At 41.3% G+C, this 15,642-nt stretch overlaps 1 protein-coding gene across 2 annotated transcripts in view; it reads left to right on the top strand.

Moving 5' to 3' along the window:
- The first annotated feature begins 585 nt into the window (after positions 1 to 585).
- The window catches only part of GOLPH3 (golgi phosphoprotein 3), a 53,156-nt gene continuing 38,099 nt past the window's right edge, over positions 586 to 15,642 (top strand). For both annotated transcript variants that reach the window (XM_073802039.1, XM_019930190.3), the window contains exon 1: positions 586 to 946. In XM_073802039.1, the coding sequence (XP_073658140.1) occupies positions 722 to 946 (225 nt within the window). In that variant the 5' untranslated portion in view covers positions 586 to 721. The remainder of the gene's footprint in view (positions 947 to 15,642) is intronic.

The following is a 15,642-nucleotide window of genomic DNA, read 5'->3' as shown; positions in this document are numbered from 1 at the left end:
CTCGTGGGGACCCCGGATTCCAAGCCGGGTCTCTGCAGCCCCGGGCGAGGCCAACTCCGAGGACGGTGGTGTCTGGGGTGCTAAGGGGACAGCTCCAGACGGAGCAGGGTTCACCCTCGCGAGGCCAAGCGTGTCCGGATTCGCTGGGGCCTTGCCAGACTCTGGCTCCAGCCCCGGTTCTTTGGGGGACACAGGGGAAGGCGAGCGGAGGAAGGACACGTCACGGGAGGGGGGCGGCGGGCCGGGCGGCGAAGGAACCCCAAGAAAAGGGCGAGCGCCGGGGGAGACCCGGGGGGCGGAGAGAGGGTCGTTGACATCGAGTCCCGGCCCCCGGGTCCCTGCCCGCCGCTTCCGGCGTTCTCCCGGCCCGCCCCGCCGCGGCCTTGCCACATCCTCCAGTGACGTCAGCCGGCGCCGCCATATTGGAAAGGCGCCGCCGCCGCCGCTTCCTCCTCCTCTACCGCCTCCGCCTCGGAACTCCGGCAGCCCCTGGGCTGCGACCGCAGGAAGGAAGGAGCCCCTCGCCCGCCCCGACGACCGGCCCGCCTGCTTCGCCCCGGCCCGTCTCCCCATGACTGCACCCGGCCCCGCTACCGACGGACGTCGCCCCAGCACCCGGGTTTAACACGGAAGCGCGGGTCGGGGGCCGCGAAGGGAGGAAGAGGGAGACCCGGCAAGTCCCGCGTCCCTCTCGGCCCGGCGCGGCGCCTCGGCCGGAGCCATGACCTCGCTGACCCAGCGCAGCTCGGGGCTGGTGCAGCGGCGCACCGAGGCCTCCCGCAACGCCGCCGACAAGGAGCGGGCGGCTGGCGGCGGCGGCGGCAACGGCGAGGACGACGCGCAGAGCCGTCGCGACGAGCAGGACGAAGACGACAAGGGCGACTCAAAGGAAACGCGGCTGACTCTGATGGAGGAGGTGCTCCTTCTGGGCCTCAAGGACCGAGAGGTGCGGGTGCAGCGGTCAGGGCGGGGGCGGCCGGTGCGGGGCCCCGGCACCAGGCGGGAGCCTGGCCACCGGCTCCGCGCGCGTCTGCCCTCCCAGCTCCCGAGCCCCGCGCCCGGGAGCGCCCAGCTGGTCCCGTGCGTCCAGATACTCCCCGCCCTGATTGCTTGGATTTCCCTTCTTTCACAGTCACTCCTTTCATTTTGACTCCCCGGCGGTCTGTTGCTTCCTCGCTTTTTTCCGCGTGTTTAACCCGGGTAAACCCCAGGGTACAATTCCCACCTGGAGACTTGCAGGTTAGAGTGCACCCGAACTCATAGGTTCTGCAGGTTTTAGGACCTGGGAGATCAGTGGACCTAGGTCCACTCATCTGCTTTCTGGGTGATTTAAAAAAAAAAAAAAAAAGGTGTACTGTTTGGAATTTTGAAAACATTTCGGTGAAATGGTAATGGAGGCAAAAGTTGTTTTACTGATAAAAGTCCAACAAAAATCTCATGAAACCTGGAAATGGACTTCCTAGGTAAATTTGTTTTGCGTGAGAGATTATTTTTAGTATCGCGTTTACATTTTACCAGTTTACTATTCTTTAAAAAAGTCTTGCAGTCTCAAGGAGGGGCATTTTCGTGGGCGCGCTTGAAATGCTAGGTTTGTGATTTGATGAAAGGCCTCAGCGTTTCCATAGATACTTGTGTTCTGACTCTGAAACGATTGTTTTCACCCCAATACCTTGTGAGATTGTTCACACATAGAGAAGTTGAGAAAAATGCTGCAGTGGACACCTATACACTCACCTCCTAGGTTCTGTAATTAACATTTTGCTATATTTGCTTTATCACGGGTCTGTCTCCAAAAATGATTATTTTTAGAGACCTGCCAGAGGGTCAGACAGATGAATGGATATTGTATAAATCGTGTATGGTGAGGGGTCCCAGAAGCTTGTTTTATCTCCCTATGGAAACTACAGACGGCACATTTTGAGAGTCAGATACAAAAATATCTAAGTTTTTTTTTTTTAAATAAACTTTTCCCAGTTCACAGAGGTGGGCAAAAAAAAAAAAAAGTCTTATTAAAACAACTTAGTCTTATTCACCAAAACTTATCAGATGTAGGTGAGTTTTATATGGATTGTTTGTGGACTCCTGATATTTAGTAATCTAATGAATTAAAATTTACCTTGATGGACATGTCTAGAGTATTTGCATTTTCTGGGTTTCCAGTTTGCTCAGGTTTTTCTGATGATCTCTTGAAAAAAGTTGATGTCCCTCTGGCTATGAAAGGGCCCCCAGTATCTGTGTTTTAATTACTGAGTTATGATGAAAGCAGACTGTATGTGAAATTTCTTTTTGTTCTTTGGAAAAGCAAACTAGTTGTATAGTGTCCTAGAAATGTGATTTTAAGAAAGTATTCTAAAAAAAAAAAAGCTTTTTTTAGGCTTCACCATTTAGAATCTTGGTAATAAACATTTTTCTTTAAGTCTCTTTCTTTTTCCTTTGGGACAAAAGTAACATTATAAAAAATACCAAAAAAAAAAAAAGCAAAGTGAAGAAAAGTCATCCATATTTCTGAGTGAACATTTTGGTTTATAGTTTTTGAGACTTTTCTATGTGGATACAGTCTGTGTGTAAAACTAAAACGCTAAAACCAGAACTAGCTTTTGGACTTCTGAGTCACTCTAAATGAGAAATTATGGTGAGAAGGTACCTTTTTGTTTTTTTAAGTATGTGTTACTCTAAATGTTTAAGGTGAAACATATTAACATGCTGTTTTTCTGTGATTGGTTTTCATGAAGATAATCTAAAGAATTTATTTGTTGAAGCTTAATGATACTTAACGAAACCTAGAAAAGTTAAAGTTCTTTGGTGGTACATAATTGAAACCATCTGTTGTGTTTGTGTCAGGAGTCACTATACTTTGCCATGTCATGGCCAAGGTCCAGACAACTAGCTAATTCTGAGCATTTCAACAACCACATAGGAAAACTTTTTTCCCTTTGCAGGCAGGTGCATGGAGTTGAAGTGGCAGTGGGTGGGGTTGGGACTTTGCATTGCTTTAGACTTAGGTTTTAGGGATTAACCTGTATGTTTTCCCCCCGTCCTCACATCTTTACATAATAACTAGCCCTGGCAACTCATCCATTCATTTCTTTCTCTTTAGGAGATTCCTTCCACCCGCCTGTCGCCTGTCCCTATGTCTTCAACTTGTATCACTCTTTTTAGGGGACAGGAATTACTCTCTTACATAGGTTCTAGGCATTTACGCTTTTAACTTACTAAGTTTATTATTTATATAAAATTTATTTATTTAATTTATTTCTGGCTGTGTTGGGTCTTTGTTGCTGGCGCGGGCTTTCTCTTGCAGCGGCGAGCGGCTCCTCTTCGTTGCAGTGCGTGGGCTTCTCATTGTGGTTGCTTGTCTTGTTATGGAGCACGGGCTCTAGGCGCGCGGGCTTCAGTAGTTGTAGCACATGGACTCAGTAGTTGTGGCTCGCGGGCTCTAGAGAGCAGGCTCAGTAGTTGTGGCGCATGGGCTTAGTTGCTCCGTGGCATGTGGGGTCTTCCTGGACCAGGGCTCGAACCCGTGTCCCCTGCATTGGGAGGTGGATTCTTAACCACTGCACCACCAGGGAAGTCCCCTTACTAAGTTTAATATTAACAAATTATAAACTTTACCTGTAATATATACAGCTTAATAAATTCACTGCTTTAACTTTTTATTATTTTAACTTAGTGTCCATCTTTGTTATATTTCTGGGTACTTTTAAGATATTTAAAAGCTAAATTCAAAGGTTAGGTTTGTCATTAATGATGGACACATTTTATATATATGTGAGCTAACCTTACTTGAAATCAGAACAAGAAGAATTTTAAAGAAATTGTGAGAGGTGAAATTAGTTTGACTTTTCAAAAATGCTGAGACTTACGGTTTGTTAAAAATGGTTTTTGTTGAATAATAAACCCACAGAAAAGTGCATGAGTGTGAAGAATTTTTGCAAATTGAACACACCTGTTGAACCAGCACCTAGATGAAGAAACAACATGACCAGCTCTCCAGAAGCCCTGCTTGATTTCCTTTTCCAGTCACTGCCTGGTCCTCAAGGGTTACCACTGGCTTGACTTTAGAATTCAGCATAGAATAATTTTGCCTATTTTTGTACTTTTATTTGCGCCTTTTGTAAAGCAAAGTTTGTGAGCTTCATCCTTATTGTGTGAGGTTGTCATTTGTTCTTTCTCATTGTATTATCAGCTTACTTTTAACACATTTACAATCAATAATATTAAAATTATTTTAATTCGTATCCTGAATCTAGTATTCTCTCCCTCACCCCTTTGCTGAACAGAAGGCTCAGCTTGCCCGCCAGTAAGCAGATGGTCTGGCTTCAGATTACCTATTAGGGATGACTCTAAAGTTATTGTGAGTTTCATTTCAGATTTTTTACCAGTGATTTTCCTTTCTGTCTTTAATTGAAACACCAATGCCTGGGCCCCTCTGGGGATTCCGATGCTCAGTCTGGGCAGAGGACATAGGTATTGAAGTAAATTGTCAGAGGCCACAGCAAGGATGGCAGATGGGTTTAAATTTGAATTCAACTTCCAAATAATTAGCAAGATTTCTGCTGTCTCCCCTGTAGTTGAGAGGAAGGGACTGCAAACAAGCTAGGTATTTTTTTCCTCCCAACTATTTGATTTTTCCATAGGTGCCTCCAGTAGTTAGTGTTTTCAGAATGCCTCATTGAGAATTATGTGAAATAACTGGTGTCACATACTTTTAAATATCTTCATTCATGACAAATCTTAGTGCATTAAAGTTGGATTTGATTACTTTAAACGGCCAGGTATAATTTAGAGTGTGCATGTGGAATAGCAGAGTAGAAAGAGGCAGTATAGCATAGTCCTGGTCTGCGGTGTATCCTTTGTTTTACATGTTATTTGATCTCTGAGCCTCAAAGCTCTCTAAAATGGAGAGAGACGTAGACCTCTCCTATGGTTCTGATTGGACTGCTGCGGACATTTATTGTTTTACTCTCCACCTTGTCCTTTCTAGGTTTTGTCTTGTTTTTAGGGTGTTCCCATTGGATGTATTTCCAGGATGCACTGTTGAAGCATTTACCCTTTCTCTTTTGTGGTGCAGTCAGACCTAGACTTGTCCAACCAGACATTTTCTCCTGGGGCTTTGGATCTTGAGAACAGAACAGAGGCTTGTGGGGGGTGTTTGGAGACCTATCAGAGGAGTGTCAGTGTAGGTCAGAGTGTTCTCTGACTTGGGTCCCTTAGCTTCTTTCTCCCTAGCCCTTTGGTGCTTGTCTTTCCCATCCCGATTTTCCAGGCACCTTTCAATTTTGTAAGCTTTAGGAACCTTCCAGTAAAGTCCTTTTTTAAAGAAAGCCAGAGTCAATTGTTAATGTTTTTAATGCTTGCAGATAAGAACCTTAATGTGATAATTTAACTCTATCTTGAAAAATAAGTAAGTGCTTGAGCTGGATAATACACACTTAGGGTAAAATAGTTAAGTTTAACTAAAATGATGGAACTGACTTTTGTGTGGCTTTTAAATTGGCTCCAACGATTGATACCAGAGTGTTCCATTTTTGGAGTAAGTTTCCCAAGGTTGCTACTTTGAAATACAATACTTATCAAGATGGCTAACTTTGTTTTTTTTTTTTTTAATTCTCCTTTCTATACATGCAGTAATACACACCATCTCTGGATATCAAATCTGTTAATGAGAAACTCATTTAACAAATATTCAGTATTTAAAGGTGTGCTAAGATTTCAGTAATTTAAAGTATAATAAAGACTTCAGAGTTTTGGAATTTTGTTATTCCTTTAATACAAATAATATGCTATTCATATTTTTGAAAGATTTGAGTTTTCATTTATTTTTTTCAGGTGTATTTAAGAGTAAGTACACACATAAGAGATATACAGCATCTCAAAAATTAGTTTTTGGAGGTCATTGAACCACTTGATTGTATCTTTTAAACAAGATTTTATGTTAGTGAGATTACTTTTCAGTGCTTCAGCGTCCTTTCACAGTGTGGCCAAAGCATTCACTGATTCATTTTATAAGTCATACTAATATTTGATATTTATTAATTTTAAACCATCTGAGCATTCCTGTATGGATCATTTGAGATTATCTTGTAGAATTGTACTTTGAAATTATTTTGATCAAATATTTGGGGATTTTTCTGATGTTTAAAGAGATTACATATTACAGTAAGTGTCAGCTTACGTGTAAATCTCAAAAGACCCTAAATGCATTATGCTTGTCCAGTTATGTCGTGTTAAAGCTTTGACCCAAGCAAACTTTCCCTACTTTGTATGAGCATAATTTTTCTGCTATTAGAGTAAATTGTATCATTCAGAGTTGCTGTAGTCTTTGTTCAGGGAATTTTATTTTCATGCTAGTTTCCTTTTGAAGCAGCACAAAGAGACTGCTGGTCCCCATGTTTCTTTCACATAATAAGTGTAGTGACAAGTAACAAAGGTGGGAGCCTGGCTTCATTTTTGAATTGATGTTAGTGGCTTTAGGTTTCCCTGATCAAAGCTTGAAAGACTGCAACATGTTGCAAAAGTATTGTAGAGTGTTATATGTAATTTAGTAAATCTTGGGGTTTTAATTTAGGTATTACAGGTAAATATATAAAATAGGCTGTTATTTTATTCATATTATCTCACCTTATTAGTTGTTTGGTTAACATCTGATCTGCAAGAATACAAATAATATTAAAGTACATTACATTGCCAGAAAGAATGCTTCTTGTAAATATATTTTGAAGCTGAAAAAGTTAAATTTTAAATGAAAAAAAGACCTTATTTTTAAACTTAATAAATTGTGTATAGTTTACATATTCCTTTAATAAGGGAAGGTCTTAAATTGGAGTCAAAGGATGGAGTTTAAAAGTCTGTAAAACGTCCTGCAGTTGTGTGTGTTGTATGTGTATATTTTTCTGGAGAAAGAGAACATAGCCTTCATCAGATACTCAAAGCATTTAGTGAACCAGAAGGTTAAAAATTATCTAATAGAAACTGTTCCTTTGTTTTAGTTTAAGTTTTTTGTTTTGGCTGTGTTTTGTCTTTTTTTTTCCTCTTGAAAATTGACTACAGAAAATTTCAGGTTTCAGGGTTGTGGTGGGTTGGATTTTCAGTTCTGTGAGATTTGAGATAGGAAGCCAGCATTTCTGTAGCCTGGTCATTCTACCACATGTAGAATTCTAATACCTTCCATGCATTAATCAAATATTTATTGAGCCAAGTCCTTGATGAGGTGCCAACACTAGGAAGAAGTTCTCTATCTTCAAGCCCATTTCATTTTGTTCTGTGGGTCAAAACTCTTACAGTAAACTAAAAAACTAAATTGTGTTGCTGTCGTAGAATTTTCCCATGGTGAATATCTCAGCTTGGCATATAACTGCCATTCAGAAAATATTTACTGAGTAAATCATGTATTTTCATTTAGGGTAGCGTCATACCCAAGGGAAGGAAAATTGGTTCTGGGGGTGGTGGTGAAAAATTCTTACTTCTTCTATGTGTAAAGCATAGATACACGTACAGTGTGCCATGTTACTAAAATTTTATGGGGGAGGGTGTGGTTATAGAAAAAAGTCTGAAAAAGCTTCTTTAGGGAGCAGTAATGGAAAAAAAAGTTGAGAAATAGTGAAATAAATTAATATTGAAAATACTAAGTTTGTGCTGAGTTCAGGATTAGAAATCTTTTTCTCCAATAGGACTTTTTTTTTTTTGTTTTTTGTTTTTTTTTTGCGGTACGCGGGCCTCTCACCGTTGTGAGCGGCCATGGCTCACGGGCCCAGCCACTCCATGGCATGTGGGATCCTCCTGGACTGGGGCATGAACCCGTGTCGCCTGCATCGGCAGGCGGACTCTCAACCACTGCGCCACCAGGGAAGCACTCCAATAGGACTTTTTATTGTACTAGAATTTGACTTGTAGTTCAGTAGTAGGAGGAACAGTTTTAGTATACTGAGCTGCAGGGAGTTGTGAGTTAAATTTTAAGAACAAAGTTATTCTTGTTGGTTAATAATGTGTAGGTAAACTCTTTGTTCCCTGCTCTCTACCCTCTGCCCTGTGGAGGGACTGGAAATAAAGGACTGCATATAAATTGCTAGTGGTTATTTTTACTCTGGTTTCATTTTCTAGTTCCAGTTTCTCAAATGCAACTGTTAAACAGTTTTATACTATGTTAACAAAATAAGCTCAGAAATAGGATTTTAAGAATTTAGCTTAAATTTCAGTCACTGAATTGAGCTTGTCATTTAATTTTTGTATCTATGCCCTGTTGTATAAAATGGAAACAGATTTAGTTCAGTCCAACTTTTTTTTTTAAATTAATTAATTTATTTATGGCTGCATTGGGTCTTTGTTGCTACACGCGGGCTTTCTCTAGCTACGGTGAGCAGGGGCCACTCTTCGTTTCGGTGCACGGGCTCTAGGCACGTGGGCTTCAGTAGTTGTGGCACTCAGGCTCAGTAGTTGTGGCTCACGGGCTTTAGAGCGCAGGCTCAGTAGTCGTGGCGCGCAGGCTTAATTGCTCTGCGGCGTGTGTGATCTTTCTGGACTAGAGCTCGAACTCATGTCGCCTGCATTGGCAGGCGGATTCTCAACCACTGTGCCACCAGGGAAGCCCTAGTTCAGTCCAACTATTGAACACCTATGTGCCAGTGTCTTTGCTGGTGGTGAGGTTGCAAAGAAAAACTTCTCACCCTCAGGAGCATCCAGTCTATATAGAAGACAGATTTGCAAATGATTCCAATAAAATAAGTTATTGACTTTAATGGAAGTACACGTTAAGTGCAATAGGGACATAAGGGGGTGCCTTGGATCAGGAATTAGAAGATTGCCATGTTTTTGATTTCCAACCTTGCCTTTGAGTAGTTAGAATAATTAGTTAGGATAAATGCTTTAAATTCTTAGACCCTCAGTTACCCGCTGGGCACAATGGGCCTACATTTGTGGGCTGTCCCATAACCTCTGAATTGTAGGGATCCAATGAATTGGCATATGTGCAAGTGCTTTAAACCCTGCAAGGTGTTGAACAAATGCAAATAGGTAATTAGCCCAGAGAAGAATTAAGATTTATAGTGATCTTGACAAGTATTTAGTATTTCCACTGTTTATATTATTTCTTAACCCTTTTGTGCTTTGCTGGGCTTAGTGAACATTCTGTTCAGATGCAATTAGTTCTGTGCTCGCTTATCTTTGTGTTTGTCCTGAACCTACAACCTGTTTTTTTTTTTTTTTTTTGGTAATCCTTGGCATACTGTACTGGGAAATCTGGAAACCTGAAGTACCACTTCTTATTCTTAGGCCAAGTCCAGAGTCTTCCTTGAACAATTCTTATAAGATCCTGCTGACTCTCCAGAGACATCAGAAGCCTCCAAACCTCCAAAATGATAAATGATTCTAATGACAAGTAAATAAAATAACACATGTAAAATGCCTAGTATAGTTGGTGCACAGAAGTATTAGGTTTCATCATGTCTTGGCTCTAAGTTGAAAAGCTTAAAAAGGTCCTTGACCTCTTCTAACCCCTCTGGTCACCAGTTCTTCCCACCTTTCGTTGTTTCCACCTCCCATTTTTGATGCCCCTTCTCCCATTTTTTAGGGGGAAGGGTCCTTCCTGCCTAAGTTCAAGGCCAGGATCTCTTGAAGGTCTTAGGGCTGGGTCGCCTCGAGAAGGCATTGGCCCACAACTCTTTCTTTTAAATTTATCTTTATTGAAACATTTTCCCCATTTCCTCCATACCTTTTAATTTACTTTTCATTTTTCCTTCACTGTAGGTCCTTTGGCTACCAAAGTGCCTTCCCTGAGGAGGTTGAGAGTGGGGAAAGACGTGGGAATAACAATTTCCAAAATTGCCCCAAATTATAAAATTGTACTTTGTGCAAGGTTTTGTTAAATGGGACTAGGAATGAAATAAAGTAACAAGAAAAGTCCTGGTCTTCACAAGTATATAGTCTAGTAGTGGGCAGATAAGGCACTTGAGAATTAAAGTAACAGTGTAAAGTAGTACTGTCCTAAGTGCCAGCTGGGTAGTAGAAGACAGTACATTTTTGGTTCAGAGGAAGTAGTGAATTAGGCTGAGGCTGTCCCGGAAAGTGTCAGAAGCGATGGGGAGTTGGGCCGGACATTGCACTATTTACAGAAGAAGGGGCATTTCAGTTTAGGAGGGTAGGGGGAGCTAGGGCTTGGAACAGAACCTCCTGGGGAATTCTATTCACAAAGTACTTTGAAGCTGACTGGAAATTGGTTTTGGGATTAGCTTCCATTTGATTGTCACAAATAGTGTTTTAAGATGGCGTCTATGAAATTCTAAATTAAAGTTAAAAAATTGTTTTAACATACGTTTTAGTGATTTTCAAAAATATTTGGTATGTTTAGAAATTGTTTTTAAGTTTTGAACTTATAGTATTTTGTCCATCCATCCATCTATCTCTCACTTGTCCTCAAATAGTTGAGGATCGTTTATGCTCTGGGCAGTGTCCCTAGTGCTGGGCTAGAAACATTATTAAAATGGTTCCCTCGTACAGTCTCCATAGTCTTAACTGTGACTGATAGGTCTAAAAGAATAAAAGGAAAGGTTTTTTTTCAACTTTTTTTATTGTGGTAAAATATACATAACGTTTACTGTTTCCGCCATTTTAAAGTGTACAACTCAGTGGTGTTAAGGACCTTCACGTTGTTGTGAATGTTGCAACCATCATCATGATTCCTTTCCAAACTGCAACTCTTAACCATTGGCTAACTGCTCCTTTCCCCCTCCCCCTAGCCTCTGGTAACTCTCATTCCATTCTGCTTTCTCTCTCTGAATTTGACTCTTCTAGATACTTCATTAAGTAGAATTGTGTATCTGACCTTTTGTGTCTGACTATTTTATTTAGCATAAATGTTTTCAGGGTTCATTCAGGTTGTAGCATGTATCAGAATTTCATTCTTTTTTAAGGCTGAATAATATTCCATTATATGTATATACCACAGTTTGTTTATCCATTCAACTATCATGGACATTTTGGTTGTTTCTGCTTTTAAGCTATTGTGAATAAGGCTGCTTTTGGAACATTGTTGTTTGAGTTGTTTGAGTCCCTGCTTCAATTCTTTTGGAGATATACCTAGAAGTGGGATTGCTGGATCACATGGTAATTCTGTGTTTAATTTTCTTGAGGAACTACCATACTGTTTTCCACAGTAGCTGCACCATTTTACATTCCCAGCAGCAATGCACAAGGATTGCAATTTCTCCACATCCTGGCTGTCACTAGCTACTTTCTGGCTTTTTGGGTTTTTTTTTAAATTTATTAAATTTATTTATTTTTGGCTGCATTGGGTCTTCGTTGCTGCACACGGGCTTTCTCTAGTTGTGGTGAGCGTGGGCTACTCTTCATTGCGGTATGTTGCTTCTCATTGCGGTAGCTTCTCGTTGCGGAGCACAGGCTCTAGGTGCACGGGCTTTAGTAGTTGTGGCACATGGGCTCAGTAGTTGTGGCTCCTGGGCTTAGTAGTTGTGGCACATGGGCTTAGTTGCTCTGCAGCATGTGGGATCTTCCCGGACCAGGGATTGAACCCGTGTCCCCTGCATTGGTAGGCGGACTCTTAACCACTGCACTACCAGGGAAGTCCCTTTTGCCCATTTTTTAATCAGTTTTTGTTGTTGTTGAGTTTTAGAAGTTCTTTATCTATTGAGATATTAATCTCTTATCAGGTACAGGCATACCTTGTCTTGTTTTATTGCACTTTGTTAAGTGCTTCACAGATACTGCATTTTTTTTTAAATTGATAGTTTGTGGCAACCCTGCGTTGTCAGATGATTTATAGTGTAAACATAACTTTTATATGCACAGAAAATTTGTGTGACTTGCTTTATTGTGATATTTGCTTTATTTCAGTGGTCTGGAACTGAACCCACAATATCTCTGAGGTATGCCGGTATGTGATTTGCAAATATTTTCTCCCAGTCAGTGGGTTGCCTTTTTGCTCTGTTGATAATGTCCTTTAATGATGAAGTGTACTTTATTTTTTCTTTTTTTTTGCCTGTACTTTTGGTGTCATATTCAATAATTCATTTCTAAATTCAGTGTCATAAAGCTTTTCTGTTGTTTTCTATAAGTTTTATAGTTTTAATTCTTAATTTGAGGTCTTTGATCGATTATGAGTTAGTTTTTGTGTAGGATATAAGGTAAGGGTCCAAATTCATTCTTTTACATGTGGATATCCAATTTTCTCAGCACCATTTGCTGAGAAGACTGTTCTTTCTCTATTGAATGGTCTTTCTCTATTGAATGGTCTTTCTCTATTGAATGGTCTCTATTGAGTGGTCTTCCTCCTTGTCAAAATCATATGATCATACATGTGAGGGTTTATTTCTGGGCTCTCTAATCTATTCCATTGGCCTAATGTCTGTCTTTATGCCAGTACAACATTGTTTTGATTACTGTGGCTTTGTAATAAGTTTTTTTTTTAATTTTTATTTTTTTAATAAATTTTATTTTTGGCTGCATTGGGTCTTTGTTGCTGCATGCGGGCTTTCTCTAGTTGCGGTGAGCGGGGGCTACTCTTCATTGTGGTGCGCGGGCTTCTCGTTGCAGTGGCTTCTCTTGTTGTAGAGCGGGGGCTCTAGGTGCGCGGGCTTCAGTAGTTGTGGCTCGTGGGCCCTAGAGCGCCGGCTCAGTAGTTGTGGTGCACGGGTTCACTTGCTCTGTGGCATGTGGGATCTTCCTGGACCAGGGCTCGAACCCGTGTCCCCTGCATTGGCAGGCAGATTCTTAACCAGTGCGACACCAGGGAAGTCCCTGTAATAAGTTTTGAAATCAGGAAGTGTGAATCCTCTAACTTTGTTCAAGCTGTAAATTTTTGAAAATGAAACTAGATATTAAAAGAATTATCCGTCTGCCTAAATAGTTAGAGGCCTTGAAAAGAGCTCGGAGGTCTCATTTAGACAGTCCCTTGTAGTCTGTTCACTCTGTTGTCTTTTTTGTCTGTCTGCAGATTTGTACTGGGTTGTAAGTGCCTTTAGGAAATGCAAAAGGAGAGGTCCAGTAACTTATTAATTGGGTTGGCCAAAAAGTTTGTTCAGGTTTTTCTGTAAAAATGTTATAGAAAAACCTGAACGAATTTTTTGGCCAACCCAATATTTATATCTAACCTTTATGCTTCAGTAGGCAGTTGCAAATTTGGTGTTCAGGAGAGATGTCCGGACTGGAAATGGAGATTTGGGAGTTGCATCTTTGCACTAAGATGTTCTGCATTCCTTGTCAAAGCCCATACGCTTGCAGCCACACAGGTTGCTAGGTCAGAGTCTACAGCCTTCTCTCTCACCATCCACATCTACTAGGTGACTCAGTTTACATTCTCTGAAGTAATTCTTTGAATTTGTCTCCTCTCCATTCTCAGGGCCACTGCCTTAGTTCAGGTCCTCATTATTCTCCGCAGTGACTATTTAAAATCTTCACCACTCCCTTAAAGTCTCTTGTTTTACTCGTTCCTTGCTCTGAGCCTACAAATGAGGATTCCCTCACCTGTCTTCCCCTGTCTACCTTTAGCTGCAGCTCTTCTGTTCAGTTGCAGGGTAAGTGGCCTTCTCGTAGGCTGATCGCCTGCTCTCACCCCAGTATGCACTCTGCTTCTTTGGGGTTCTTGCTCTTTCAACTCTGTGTCTCCTTTTCCTGCATCCATCCATCTCCTCCAGTAACCACACACTACCGTTTGAAGCTTTTTCGTGACTTTACTTTCCCCATTTCCTTTGTGGGTATGTTCTGATTATAAACTTTGTTATTAGAAACTCTGCCTTCAGTAGAATTGGTGTTGAAGAGGGTTTGTGTTTTTGTATGTTTTTTTTCACTGTTTGGTGGGGGAAGTAGCTCTTCTCTTACCTCCAGATTTCTTTGATCACATTTTGGCAGATGCCTTTGCCTCATCTGTGGAACAGTGGCAGCCTTTTTCTATTCCTCTGCCATTCGGCGGAAATTAAAAAACATCTTAATAGCTGGTAAGAAAAGAGAATTCCTTTGAAGGGAGGAATTCTTTATGTGGGCTCTTGTCTAGATTTCATGAGGAAGGGAAAAGTGACTCTGTCATCAGTGGTAGAGTGGGTAGGAGTGCTCGGTGCTGTGGGGACTGGGGCAAGTGAAGAAGACCTGAAGTTGGGGGGTGTCGCCGGAGAGGGATGTTGGAAATGGAAGGGAACACTTTAGGGAGATAAGTTTTGAGCAGGTTTTTTTTTCCTTTCTTTTTTAATTTTTATTTTTGTTGCGTTGGGTCTTCGTTGCTGTGCACGGGCTTTCTCTAGTTGCAGCGAGCAGGGGCTACTCTTTGTAGTGGTGCGTGGGCTTCTCATTGTGGTGGCTTCTCTTGTTGCAGAGCACGGGCTCTAGGTGCGTGGGCTTCAGTAGTTGTGGCACGTAGGCTCAGTAGTTGTGGCTTACGGGCTCTAGAGCTCAGGCTCAGTAGTTGCGGCGCACGGGCTTAGTTGCTCCATGGAATGTAGGATCTTCCCGGACCAGGGCTTGAACCCGTGTACCCTGCATTGGCAGGCAGATTCTTAACCACTGCACCACCAGGGAAGCCCCACTGAGCAGAATTTTGAATGAGATGTAGCATGTGACTTGATAGTAAACTAGCATTCTAGACGGGATATGTTATGAGAAGATATATATGTGAAAATAACTAGGTGGGAAAGTTATCCTTCTAAAAAAGTTATTATTTTACACAGCTGAAGAAGAAAATCTGAGTCGTCTAATAATGAGAACTGAGCTATGAGGGGGATTGTGCGAAGACTAGGGAAAATAAAAAGTCATTCGTCCCTTAGGACCTTTACACATAAGTTGGCAATGATGTTGGAGGCACTTGGAGGTCTCAAAGGTAGCAGGAATAATGTAAACTGGATTTTTGGAACAGCATTTCTTTTAAGTGAAGAGAGGATTGGCAGATGGAAAAGCTAGAGGCAGGAAGGTTTGTAGTAGGCTTGAAGTTACTAGAATTTGTGAAATTTGGTGCCTGGATCTTGGATGAAGAGGGAACGGGACAGATCAGAAAGATAATTATTATAGAAGAATTATTTGGATTTAATTACCATTAAAGCTTAGAGAGGAGAAAAGATGATTGGTTTGAGTTTAAAGAACCAATAGGTAGTAATATTGTCTTAATTATCTTCTTACACAAGTCTATGCTCATTGTTGAAAAATATTTAGAAAATATAGATTACAAAAGAGAAAAATAAAGTCCATAATTCAACTTTTATTCCTTCAACAAACATTTATGGAGCGTTTACTATATAGTAGGCACCGTACTAAGGAAGACAGACACATATAAACACATACAGATAGGTACATATATGTATAAATTATACACCGTGATAGTTACTGTGAAAGAAAATCAGAGGATGCTGTATGAGAATGGGTGTTGAGGGGAGGGCACAGGGAAGAACTTTTGAAGGAAATAATATTTAGGCTGAGACCCAAAGAATGGATAGCTGCCAAATCCAGTGAAGACAGACTACTATGTTCAAGGCCCTGAGGTGATAAAGAGCTTGGTTTGGCTTGAGGAACTGAAAGATGGTTCAAGGCGGGAGTGGAGCGATAGGGAGAAAGACCTGAGTTGATGATAGAGTGATAGAGTGCCAGAACATAGAGTCCTTACAAATCAGGTTAAGGATTTTGTGTATTATGCTGAGTGCAGTTGGGGAACGA

This window comes from Tursiops truncatus, chromosome 3, assembly GCF_011762595.2.
Source record: "Tursiops truncatus isolate mTurTru1 chromosome 3, mTurTru1.mat.Y, whole genome shotgun sequence".
In the NCBI taxonomy this organism is placed as follows: domain Eukaryota; kingdom Metazoa; phylum Chordata; class Mammalia; order Artiodactyla; family Delphinidae; genus Tursiops; species Tursiops truncatus.
The sequence above is the reverse complement of the archived record's forward strand: the minus strand, read 5'-3'. Positions and strand labels throughout refer to the sequence as shown.